This window comes from Polypterus senegalus, chromosome 7 (genome assembly GCF_016835505.1).
Source record: "Polypterus senegalus isolate Bchr_013 chromosome 7, ASM1683550v1, whole genome shotgun sequence".
Taxonomy (NCBI): Eukaryota; Metazoa; Chordata; class Cladistia; order Polypteriformes; family Polypteridae; genus Polypterus; species Polypterus senegalus.
Genome location: NC_053160.1, coordinates 39,524,171 through 39,536,841, shown reverse-complemented (window position 1 = coordinate 39,536,841; position 12,671 = coordinate 39,524,171). Strand labels below are relative to the sequence as shown.

The 12,671-nt window shown below is 36.8% G+C and overlaps 1 protein-coding gene across 1 annotated transcript in view; it reads right to left on the bottom strand.

The window, feature by feature from the left end:
• ndufs4 (NADH:ubiquinone oxidoreductase subunit S4) overlaps positions 1 to 1,580 on the bottom strand; it is a 150,191-nt gene extending 148,611 nt beyond the window's left edge. The window contains exon 1 of the mRNA XM_039758510.1: positions 1,458 to 1,580. Within this exon, the coding sequence (XP_039614444.1) occupies positions 1,458 to 1,540 (83 nt within the window). The 5' untranslated portion in view covers positions 1,541 to 1,580. The remainder of the gene's footprint in view (positions 1 to 1,457) is intronic.
• Positions 1,581 to 12,671: the final 11,091 nt, after the last annotated feature.

The window sequence follows — 12,671 nt, the reverse complement described above, 5'->3', positions numbered from 1 at the left end:
GGAGCCCTTCTGGCAGAAATGAAATTTGAACCAACAATATAATAAGAAAACATTAATTATTATTTACAGGGGGTTTCTATCTTCTTTTAAAAAACTACGGGAAGCATCTGCACAGATAAGTAAAAAGGAGAATTATAGAAAGGTGCACATAAGCATAATGATAACAGCTCAATTTCTGTCTTATTCATAATTCACTGAACTGCAATACAAACATCAACCAGACAATTATCACATACACAAAACATTAATGATATATGAATAACATGTATCAATGAAACAGAGAAAAAATATATATTCCCCACAAAAATGTGGACACATACGCTCTTAAAAATAAAGGTGCCAGAGTAGATCTTCAAAGTGATGCCATAGGGAAATGATATTTGGCTCCCCAAAGACCCAACCACATGAAGGTTCCAGAAAGAATCGTTTGTTTATTTAGATCTGTAAGAGGCTCGACACAGTAAATAACCATGAACAGATGGTAACAGATTTGTGAAATACCAGGGGTATGATTTTAAAAGGAAACAATGCTGCATACATCCAATGTCACTGGCTCAATCCAGGTTTTCTTAATCTGTTTGTGTCTAGCGAGGTAGTCTACCATATATTAAAGATTTCGGGGTTTTTTTTGTACGTATTAGGAAGAAAATTGTTCTTTGTCAAGCAAAAGTTCTATGATGAACTACAAAATCCAGTAAGGAACCAGAAAATGCAATTAAAGAACCACTATTTTTAAGAGTGTAGTGTATTTACTTCATTACTTCCACTTGACAGTATGGATCCATAAACACTGGGATAAAATACACAGTAAAAGAAAATCGTAATTTGCTGAATAATTATTTTTGAAAAGAAAAGTTTAAGGTTATGCCAACTAAAACAGGGTAGTAAAATCACAGATCGATAAACTATAACTTCTTCTTTGTATGCCAACCTTTCCACAATTTACATTGCTATCTGTGGGAACAGTTGCCTAAGCGATTTAAAACTATGAATCACATAATAAATAAACTCAGCGAAACTATTTTCGCAGAAATAAGATACTGTTGAACCAACAACAAAGGAGTGTCCAAGTCACTGTACAAGTGAAAGATCTGGCCAATGTTCATCTTGCAATCTTCAACAAAATAGAAATTCATAAAACGTAATGCAAAGGCAATATATGTCTGCGTAAAAGAAGAAACGCAGAACCTTCAATAGCACAATAAAATATATGCGCTTTGAAACACACAATGACATGCGACACACGTGCCACCCGAGCTGTTCGGAAAAACAGATTTTTTTTAAAATGCACGATATAAAGTAAAGTACTTTGGTTCATGTAATTCGAAGAGGCCTACATATTGTAGCAAATCTGGCCAGGCGTTTCGTATTTTCCTAAAACCGTAAAATCAAGACGCCTTTGTGCATATCCTGCTGTCCATGATAAGCTATTTCTTATAAATGTTAAATCCCGTTACCTGGAAGGAATAAAAAACATCCTGCCGGTTGTACCCAGTAAATGGACCTTCTCCAGAACTGCCCGTGACATTGACGACGCCATAGTTACTTGTGTCTCTAAGTAGCGGGTACGGCGTCCGTCGAGGAACAAACGTTTCAATGACACACTGCGAGACCGCTTATCCAACAGAAATTCTTGAAGAGATTACAAGCAGTTCGCTACTCCTAGAAAATTAAAAGGCACTTTGAATCAAAACAATTTACACGGCTAGAACTGAAACAGAATTTAATTTTAGTATGATATTAATTGTGTCGCCAATCATTACGACAGCAAATCGCATTATGCATGTAAGACTGCGTTTTATATTCTACAGCCTGTCTCCATACAAAACAATCATAATGAGTGCAAACTTAAAAAAAATCAGCATGGAGTGGTCCACAGAGTGCTTCCACGGTAAATCACACTGTATTGCTATCGTAGGAAGTCACTCAATGGACGATTTTCAATACAATGCAAAGGACTGAACTGTATAAATATACACAATCAGGTTCATTCACATATTTAGTATGTACACAAAATAAATACAGAGTAGAATGAAAAATAAATTGAATCAAAAGAACAACTTAAGTACTTTTTTCATTTCAAACCAAACACTTTAGGTCAAATTAAGTAAATAAGCTGTTCAGACAGACATACTGGTACAGGGCAGCCTGATGCTTCTCTGCACTTTTATGCACCTCTATGTACAGATCTGTTGTGTTCATGTGCTGTGTGTGTTCATTTATTTCTCTTTACCCGCAAGCATGTGCTCTGGTAGGGCAAACAACCCTTTCGGCAATATTCAGTTATAAATTCCTTGAGAGTGTGTGTGTGTGAGAGTAAGTGCAAGCCCATTTATATCATATATCTCAAAAGCTACTCATGCAAAATTTTTGCAAAAGAATAGAGCTGTTTCCATGACTAAACAGATTAGGCTGTGAAAATTTCACTTATATCAAACAATTTCTACAACAGTTATCGTTGGATATAACCCTCAATGTGCAGGATGGATATGGAAAGTAGCAATTAGTTTCCTGTTATTATAAATTGTATTTTAAGTTCTCTCCATAAAATACATTGCAAAGACACATTGGTTAGTTGGTGACTATGAGAGACAGAAGAGACAAACTCTACTTCTTAATGGCAGTTTGCAGTCCATGAATGTGTGTTATCTCTTTTGCTAATCCGTATTTGTTTCTGTTAGAACTGCATCCCCTTATCCTGTTCATTTAAAAATAATAGGTATGTATGTTGTAAAGTATTTTGTCGCAGCTTCCTCTGTCCCTCATACAGAACATATACACTTCACATTTTTTGTTTTCGGAAAGGGAGCTAGAATGTATGACTAGAGTGCTTTGGTGGCATTATAGAGTGTGAGCAGGAAGGTCACCAACCTGCTACACAGGTTTAATAAAGCAAAGAGAGGAATGATAGGCAGGATGAGAATAAAAAGAAATCAGACAAGAAAATCACTTCCTCTTGTCTGTTGCTCCCTTGACAAATGCAGCCTCTGCCTGACTGGGGTGGGTTGTTCAATTTCATTTTTGACAGGGCACTCGATCTCGGAGTGGTTCTCATCTTGCTGCCAGGATATACCTTTACTCCAAGCTAATTAAATGCTGGATAAGCACACTAGAAAATGGAGGGGATCTATCCCACATTGCTCAGCCAGGCTCTGTAATTATTTTATTTGTCCTGCAGACTCCACCTTTTGTGAATGAAATCTCAACTTTTAGACTTGAGACTTTAACTAAGACTTCAGGCTTAATAAAATAACTTTCTTCAACTATGTCACTTAAGAATAATACTTAAACCACAAGCAAAATATCTACCATCTTTTATAGTTTTGGTAATCACCTAATTGTCACAATCCCAGAAAGGTCAGTTATATATTCAAATTATTTCATGAAGTCAGTTAAGCAATATGACTGTATAATTAATGCAAATCTGAATTTAGATTACATGGCATCATTCTCCTTATCTTGCACATATTTTCTTAATGTCTTTGCCTTGACTCTTTGGATTTTCCAGCCTGTATTACTCTGGTTTATTATGTTTACCATATGTCTGCAGTTGCTTACAACCACAAACGTTTGAATGTAAATTGTATACAGCTAACCCCCTCCTCAAGTGCAAACACTCATTTGCTCTTGCTGCATTTCAATATCTCTGCAGAAAAAAAAAATTCTGTACTTTTTTTAACTCAAATGGTATCACAGTATACTTCAAATCATCTTTCAGCGCTGCTAGTGAGTATTCTGCATATAGAAATACTATACATGTTAAATTGTACTAATACTATCTTCAATGCTAGTTACAGTATTGCATTTTAGGATTTAATTCCCCTGTGATACTGGATAACCTTGCATTAAACATAACAGTAGGTTTTCACAGCAAAGAATTATTATTGACTGACAAACAAGATTCAGTACACAATCAGGCAAATTATTTTTACATTAGAACTTAAGAATTATGGTCAAAAATCAAAAGCAAAAGTCTGAGTACAAAAATATGGGATTTAGAAAGTGGTTCTCCAGTCAATATGTGCTCCAGACCTCATTATGTGCCTTGGTTGAAGTCCCTGCCCTTGTTTTTTTGTTAAGTGGTCTCCTGTTACCCTATGTGAACAGCCTTGAAATCTTAGGAGCCTGACTCATGAAACCCATTTTATTGTCTATGAAACATTCTCAGAATTTAACCCTGCCTCTCTAGATCAAATACTGCAGTACTGTACTTTGTTATGCTTCTGTTACCTCATGGGCTGCTACAGTTGTGGAGTGTCAGTAGACTACTGCTGTTGCCAAATTTTTGACACAAACCAAATCCTGTGATCACATTATCCTTAATTCCTTTCCAGTAAAAGCTTCTTCAAAATGCTGTTACTGACTTTTCTCACAGTTTTTCCTAACATTGCATTGTCAAAACATTTGAATCTGTCAGACTGCTGAAATCTACCAACAGTGATTTTCTTACAGTTCTCTAACCCTATGCAGCTCTCAACAAAATCTCTTTGAATTTTGTACCCCCTACACTTACTAACTCTAAAGCTAAGGCTACAATTGTCCCAATATTTGCATCTGTAATAAATAATAATAATAATAATAATAATGCATTTTATTTAAATAGCAACTTTCCCATGCTCAAAACAGTTCACACAAATTCAGAAAGAGCAACAGGGCATATACAACATTGGATACAAATATTATCTGCATAAAATTTTAAATACTGCGGTGGGCTGGCACCCTGCCCAAGGTTTGTTTCCTGCCTTGCACCCTTTGTTGGCTGGGATTGGCTCCAGCAGACCCCAGTGACTCTGTAGTTAGGATATAGTGGGTTGGATAATGGATGGATGGATAAAATATTAAATAAAGATAAACACAGGCTATACAAAGCATTGAAATAAAATAAGCAACACTACATTGGAATAAAATACAAAAATATGGATACTACTAGAAAACCCTAAACAGGTGACATAATTTCTGTTAGGAGCAGTATGCGCTGATCCACCACATGACAAATCACTTCAAAATCCCAAAGTAGGACCCGAGTGCAGCCATGCAACGGGTGGCACCTCAGCACTACACTAGTTCAGATGGAATGAAATAGTATGAGGTTTGTTATGGTGGCTGGAGTGCCAATTTTGCCACCAATGTCATACTCAGGATGGAGCAATTGCAGTTTAAGGGCCTTACTCATGTACCCAACAGAGTAGAGTCACTTCTGGTATTTGTGGTATTCAAGCCAGCAACGTTCAGGTTGCAGGCGCAGACCCCTAGCCTCAGAGCCACCATTCCGCTTGTAATTTCTGGTACAAATAAAAATCATCCTGGACATCTGGAGAGAGAGCTTAAACTGAAAGAATGGTCAGAAAGGCAAGTTAATTGCCTTCCTTAACAAATAAGTTTTACGTTTTTTGAAAGAATGAATTAAGTCTGATGATTTCATTAATTTAAGTAAATTGTTCCAAAGTCTGGGAGCGACAGAGCTAAAGGCTTTGTCAAAAAACAGGTTAGATTGGGGAACAACGAGACTGCCAGACTCAGTGGACCTTAGTGGGCAGATAGGAGTGTAATGATGGAAGAGTTTACTGATATAGTCAGGTGCAAGGACATTTAAAGCTTTATAAATTATTAAAACAATTTTACACTCTGTCCTGTAAGTCACAGGAACCCAGTGAAGGTGGAGCAGGATGGGTGTTATGCACTCGCTGTCGCAGGTTAATATAAGGGATCTCATAGTGGAGTTCCAAACAAAGTGAAGGTGCAATAATAGATTAGAAGAGGCTCCTGCCAGTTGGGAGTTATAATAGTCAATGCAGGATGTAATAAAAGCATGGATAAGTTTCTCACCTTTGGAAAAGGAGAGGAAGATACAAACATGGGATATGTTACAAAGGTAGAAGTAAGAATGTGGGATACGAAATGCAGAGAAAGAAAGGGAGGAATCAAAAATGACACCAAGATTTCTATCAGAATTAGGTTTGATGACACGATCACCAAGGCTGATTGAAAAGGAGCTCATTGTCTTAAGGTGACCTGTAGTGCCATGACTTCAGTTTCGTTACAGTTAACTTTTAAATTTATATTCCATTCAGGTTTTAATTTCCATGAGGCAAGATACAAACTGAGAAAGCTCTGCTGAACCTTCACTTTTAACACTGCAATAGTGAGTATTAGCTGCATAAAAATGATAACCCAGTCTAAAGCTACAAATAATATGGCCAAGGGGAAGCACATAGATACAGAAAAGCAGAGGGCTAAGGACAGAGACTGGAACTGAGCTTAACTTGCTTTGGCTAAGACTAACTAACTCTTACCTATCAGTCAGACAGGACCAACTGTAAACCACAGGGGGGCAGTCCCAGAGACACCCTGAATGTTCTACATTCTGGGCCAAAGAATGTCTTGTTTGAAATTACCAAATGCTGCATTAATTTCTAACAGAATTAATATGTTAGTGCGCCCAGAGTCTTGCTGTCATAAGCAAATCATTAGACTAATCTATTCTTTTTGGCTTTTTAAGAGGTTTTAATAGTTTCTGGAATTCATTGAGATTTACAGTCACTGCCATACTATATTAATCTAACGTGGTAACCTGTTAATTTGTTGTTCCCTTTGCCCATGTTCCTTCCTTTGTCCAGTGTTTTTACAAAATTCAATAAGAATACTTTAAAGATGCTGACAATATCTGTTAGAGCTGCATTTTTTCTTTTTTATGAAGTGTATATACTCCGTTAATTTTGTTGTAGTACTAGTAGATATAGTGACAGTAGTATTAGTAATATTATCTTGTGTTCAGCATACAGTGACCGCTCCCTGATGCCATGATAAAAAAAGTAATGCGATAAAATACTGTGACCAAAATAGAGACAACAAATGAGGAATGTTGGGAAACCAGCCCTTTACCTCTTTAATAAATAGTTACATTTAAGCAAGAACAGTGCCTAGGGCACAACGGAAGAAGCTCTTTGTGGCCAAATTCTCTCAATCCAAACATAACGCTTCATCGGGAGCTCTGTCCATGGCGATGGGTCCACTATAGAATCCGTCCTCCAAGAATCCGCCGTCTTTATGACAGCTACACTGCAAAGGGCATGGCCACTCTGAGCATGGGAAGCACCAGCCTACATCTTTTGACTTTTTGATGTGGACTGGGTTAAAAGACAAGACATTGTTACCAACAGCGCCCCCTCTTGTCCTGAGCTGGTATGGCTTACCTCATCAAAGCCAGGAAGGTGGTCCCCAGGCACATACACATCACAATACATAACTTCATTTTATTAACCGAAAACATAGATCAGCTTGCCTGATGTACATCTTGCACTTGTCTCTTTGTTCCCATTCTATTGATGAGTTCTGTCTATTTTACTGAGTATGGCAATCTCCTGTTCTCTGAAGAGTGTTGTTATTTTTTATGCTATTAATGGAGCTATGTTAAACTGTGCTAATTGTTTATTAATAGCAGAAAAGCTTGAATGAGCTAGGGTGTTGCTGGAGCAACTGTCAAGCAATGATTAATATAAGGCTGTAATGAGATACAGTATTACAGCCACAAAGTGAGCTGTCAGAAATAGAGAACATTAAAGCAATTACAGCTAACATACTTCTTTTATATCAATGACTGTTGTAAACCAGAGTTCACATATCAAACCAGAAGTTTACAATCAAAGTAGAAAGGAAACTAAAACATTATATTACTACCTGAGCCTACCCCTACCCTTCCCGTCCATTTTGGCAAGGTACAGTCTTTGAAAGCACCAATTTGGTGTGTCAGTAAACAAAATATTAAAAATGCTGAGGCATCAAAGTCAACCACAGAAACCCAAAACCATTCTTCAGATCTGTATCATTACCAATGAACAAGACACTGAACTCAGCCTGTAATTCGATGTGTCAATGATATCTTAAAATTATGAGCTAACAGGAAAAAGGAAAGAAAAGTTATAATGTACTTGCAAATATTTTTGAAACAGTTTACAACAACAACATTTATTTATATAGCACATTTTCATACAAAAAGTAGCTCAAAGTGGTTTACATAATGAAGAAAAGAAAAATAAAAGACAAAATAAGAAATTAAAATAAGGCGACATTAGTTAACATAGAAAAGGAGTAAGGTCTGATGGCCAGGGTGGACAGAAAAAACAAAACAAAAACTCCAGACGGCTTGAGAAAAAAATAAAATCTGCAGGGGTTCCAGGCCATGGGACCGCCCAGTCCCCTCTGGGCATTTCCCATTAACATAAATGAAATAGTTCTCTTTGTAGTTAGGGTTCTCACGGAGTCACTTGATGTTGATGGTCATACAGACTTCTGGCTTTGAATCCGTCCATCATTGTTGGAACATCATGGTGCTTTGAGTAGATGGTGCGCCACCACCAAAAGGACACTGGAAAAGGAAACAGAAGAAAGAGTAGAGGTTAGTACAGATATTAGAGCCACCATGAATAGTTATTATAATGAGTTGGATATACAGAGTATCAGGATTTTAATTACAGTGAAGTTATGAGAAGGCCATGTTAAAGTAATATGTTTTCAGCAGTGTTTTAAAGTGCTCCACTGTATTAGCCTGGCGAATTCCTATTGGCAGGCTATTCCAGATTTTAGGTGCATAACAGCAGAAGGCCGCCTCACCACTTCTTTTAAGTTTTGTTCTTGGAATTCTAAGGAGACACTCATTTGAGGATCTAAGGTTACGATTTGGAATATAAGGTGACAGACATTCCGATATATAAGATGGGGCAAGATTATTTAAGGCTTTATAAACCATAAGCAGTATTTTAAAGTCAATCCTGAATGACACAGGTAACCAGTGTAGTGACATCAAAACTGGAGAGATGTGCTCAGATTTTCTTTTTCTAGTTAGGATTCTAGCAGCTGCATTCTGCACTCGTTGCAAACAATTTATGTCTTTTTTGGGTAGTCCTGAGAGGAGTGCGTTTCAGTAATCTAGTCGACTGAAAACAAACGCGTGAACTAATTTCTCAGCATCTTTCAATGATATAAGAGGTCTAACTTTTTCTATGTTTCTTAAGTGAAAAAATGCTGTCCTAGTGATCTGATTAATATGTGATTTAAAATTTAGATTACAGTCAACAGTTACCCCTAAGAGTTTTACCTCCGTCTTGACTTTTAATCCTAAAGTATCCAGTTTATTTCTAATAGCCTCATTGTATCCATTATTGCTAATCACTAAGATTTCAGTTTTCTCTTTATTTAACTTGAGAAAGTTAATATTCATCCATTCTGAGATACAAGTCAGACATTGCGTTAGTGAATCAAGAGAGTCGGAGTCATCAGGTGCTATTGATAAATACAGCTCTGTGTCATCAGCATAGCTGTGGTAACTCACGTTGTAACCTGAGATAATCTGACCTAACAGAAGCATGTAGATTGAGAAGAGCAGCGGACCCAGGATAGAGCCTTGTGGAACACCATATCGGATATCATGTGTCTTTGAGTTGTAATTACCACAACTAACAAAGAATTTTCTCCCTGCCAGGTAGGATTCAAACCAATTTAAGACACTGCCAGAGAGGCCCACCCATTGACTAAGGCGACTTCTAAGATATTATGATCAATGGTGTCAAATGCGGCACTCAGATCTAAGAAGATGAGAACAGATAAATGGCCTCTGTCTGAATTTACCCGCAGATCATTTACTACTTTAACGAGTGCAGTTTCTGTGCTGTGATTTGTTCTAAAACCCAAATAGCATGTTTATTTAGGTGGTCATTTAACTGCATAATGACTGTCTTCTCCAGAGTTTTACTTAAGAAAGGCAGGTTAGAGATGGGTCTAAAATTTTCAAGAGCCGAGGGGTCGAGATTATGTTTCTTAAGTAGGGGTTTAACTACAGTAGTCTTAAGACAGTCTGGGAAGACCCCCGTATCTAATGACGAATTTACTATGTCAAGAACATCATCAATTAGCACAACCGATACTTCTTTGAAATAGTTTGTTGGTATTGGGTCAAGGACGCAGATGAAGGGTTTCAGTTGAGAAATTATTTTATGTAAATCAGGTAAATCTATCCTAGTGAAAGAGTTTAATTTGTTTATAATGGAATGCTGGGGTTCAGGAGGATCCTTAGTGTTGGGGAGATATACTATGTTATTTCTAATATCATTCATTTTTTGATTGAAAAATACAGCGATAGCCTCACAGATTTTACTGGAAGTACTTAGGGGGCATTCCTTTGAGTTACCTGGGTTTAGCAGATGACCAATTGTAGAGAATAAGACTCTAGGATTACTAGCATTGTTATTTATAATCTTAGAGAAATAGCAGCGCCTCTCAAGACGGACTGTAATATTGTATGCTGTTATTTTAACTTTTAATATTTAATAATAGCTGTTTACAACAACTTCATAATTGCCTTAAATTTACAAAAGTCCCTAACTTGTCCATCCAACATCCAACCCACTATATCCTAACACAGACTCATTGGGATCTGCTGGAGACAATCCTAGCTAACACAAGGAACAAGGCAGGAACAAATACCAGAGCAGGGAAACAGCCCACCACAGGACACACACCCACAGCACAATTTAGGATCGGCAATGCACCTAACCTGCATGTCTTTGGACTCTAGGAGGAAACCCACGCAGACAAGGAGAGAACATGCAGACTCTGCGAAGGGAGGACCCAGGAAGTGAACCCAGGTCTCCTTACTGCGAGGCAGTAGCATTACCACTGCACCACCATGCTACCCTTCCCTAAATTGTTTCGCCGCTAAAATTTTTGAAGCTAGAAGCATTTTCTAGTTTTTAAAAAAGGTTATAAAATATCTTTCTGAAATTATAGAAAAACTGCTAGTGCATTAACAAAACCAAAAGGCAATAACTAATAGCCCTAATGGACATTGGTAATATTAACAGCAGTTTTTCATTCACTAACTCTTTTTCTACAAGGTTTTAGCTGTTAAGCCAGTCTGCAACATTGAAATAAGACAAGCAGGTTCAGAAAGTAGACAGATGGGTGGTTATATTCTGTTAGTCCGTAAGATTCCTCAAATATACATTCATGATATTGTTAAGAGTGCTAGAATTATTTAATCAATATGCAGGTCAACAATTTTACATTGTAAGAAGAACTACCTTGGATTCTTTATGTGACTATTATACATACATGCTGAAGCAATCTTTTAAAAAGTGATCCTTTCCAAGGAGGTGAGATTTCACCCTTATCATAAGTCATTTTCTTGTTTTTGCTAGCATTATTATTTTTTAACATTTGCCAAAAAAGTTTACCTAGGGTGGCTTTCAAGATCAAGATACATTAAAAATGTTTACAAATATTTCTGCAATTTTTAATCTGTGGACTTTCAGGTTAAATTAATCTGTTTAGGGTCATAAAGCAAGGTGGGGATTGAACTGGCAAATGTATAATTTATTTCAAATCACTTCCATCCATCCATCCATCCATTATCCAGCCCACTATATATCCTAACTGCAGGGTCATGAGGGTCTGCTGGAGCCAATTCCAGCCAACACAGGACACAAGGCAGGATAAATCACTTCCTATGTATTAAAAAAAAGCATTGACCTGTATGGGGAATAACCGAGCAATCTTGGTGTTATCAGTATTAAGTTATGGCTTATAAACAGGAGGACCTCCACTATAGTTACTTATTTGGGCAAATCATTTGAAAAAGAAATCGTCTTACCATGATGAAATGCAGCTGTTAGCTTACAGTGCATTACGATACATTCAATTAATCTGGAACAAAATGAATTTTTATCTAAAGTCTAACTGAATTTTTTAGAACTAATTTATTCCAGATTCAGAGCCTCTACAAACGTTCAAGTAAAAAAATATGATTTCCTTCTCTTTCGGTGCAAAATTAGTGGCACTGATAATCATGGTTCAAAATGAGGTACAACCTCCTTGCTCAACACACCAGCATCAGTGCGTTTTAACTAAAAATTGCTGTTTCCTACTGCTCTCAAACATTTATTTGAGAGATGTTTAAATTTTCCACAATACAAATGTCAGAACAGAGGATTAACGGTGGTCCCTGACTCCTCTCTTTATGTGTAGTTTGCATCTCTTCCCTTCCTTTTACGAGTATATATGTTGTTGGGCAATGTGTATCATGCTACAGTCTCATGCTGCAATAAGAGGAGCACAGAAAATAAAAAAGGCTAAGGCTTTTACCTCTACAATTGTGTTTAGTGCTTCTGTAAAAGTTTCCAGCTGAAATGTTCTTTTTACATTTAGCCATGTTACTCTCTCACATCTAGTTTTTTACTATTTTTTCACTTTGTACTTCTTTTTTGGATCTAACATTTACAGATTTACAGTACATTCAACTGTATTGTGCTTACCTGTTTTTATGGTATGGTCTTTTGCCAACACAGATTCAACATCAATGATCATCATTTTTTCATCCTGACTTGAAGCAGGAGCAGTTGTAAAAATGAAGCAAACAGGAAAGATTTCACTTTGTAATGCCGTTCCTACAGTTTAACCTACTATTTACTGTAAATAAATCATCTTGTTGATCAGACAATCAAAATAATTCCTCCTCTCATGACAAGATAGCTCATCTTTTACTTTATCTGATTATCCATTTTTTGTAAACTGAAAATAACCACTGTTTTTCACACTATTTATAGACAAGATTTAAAACAAATGTCTTCATAAACATTTTACTACCTCTCGGTGGGAAACGGAAGAACTGGCTATTCGAG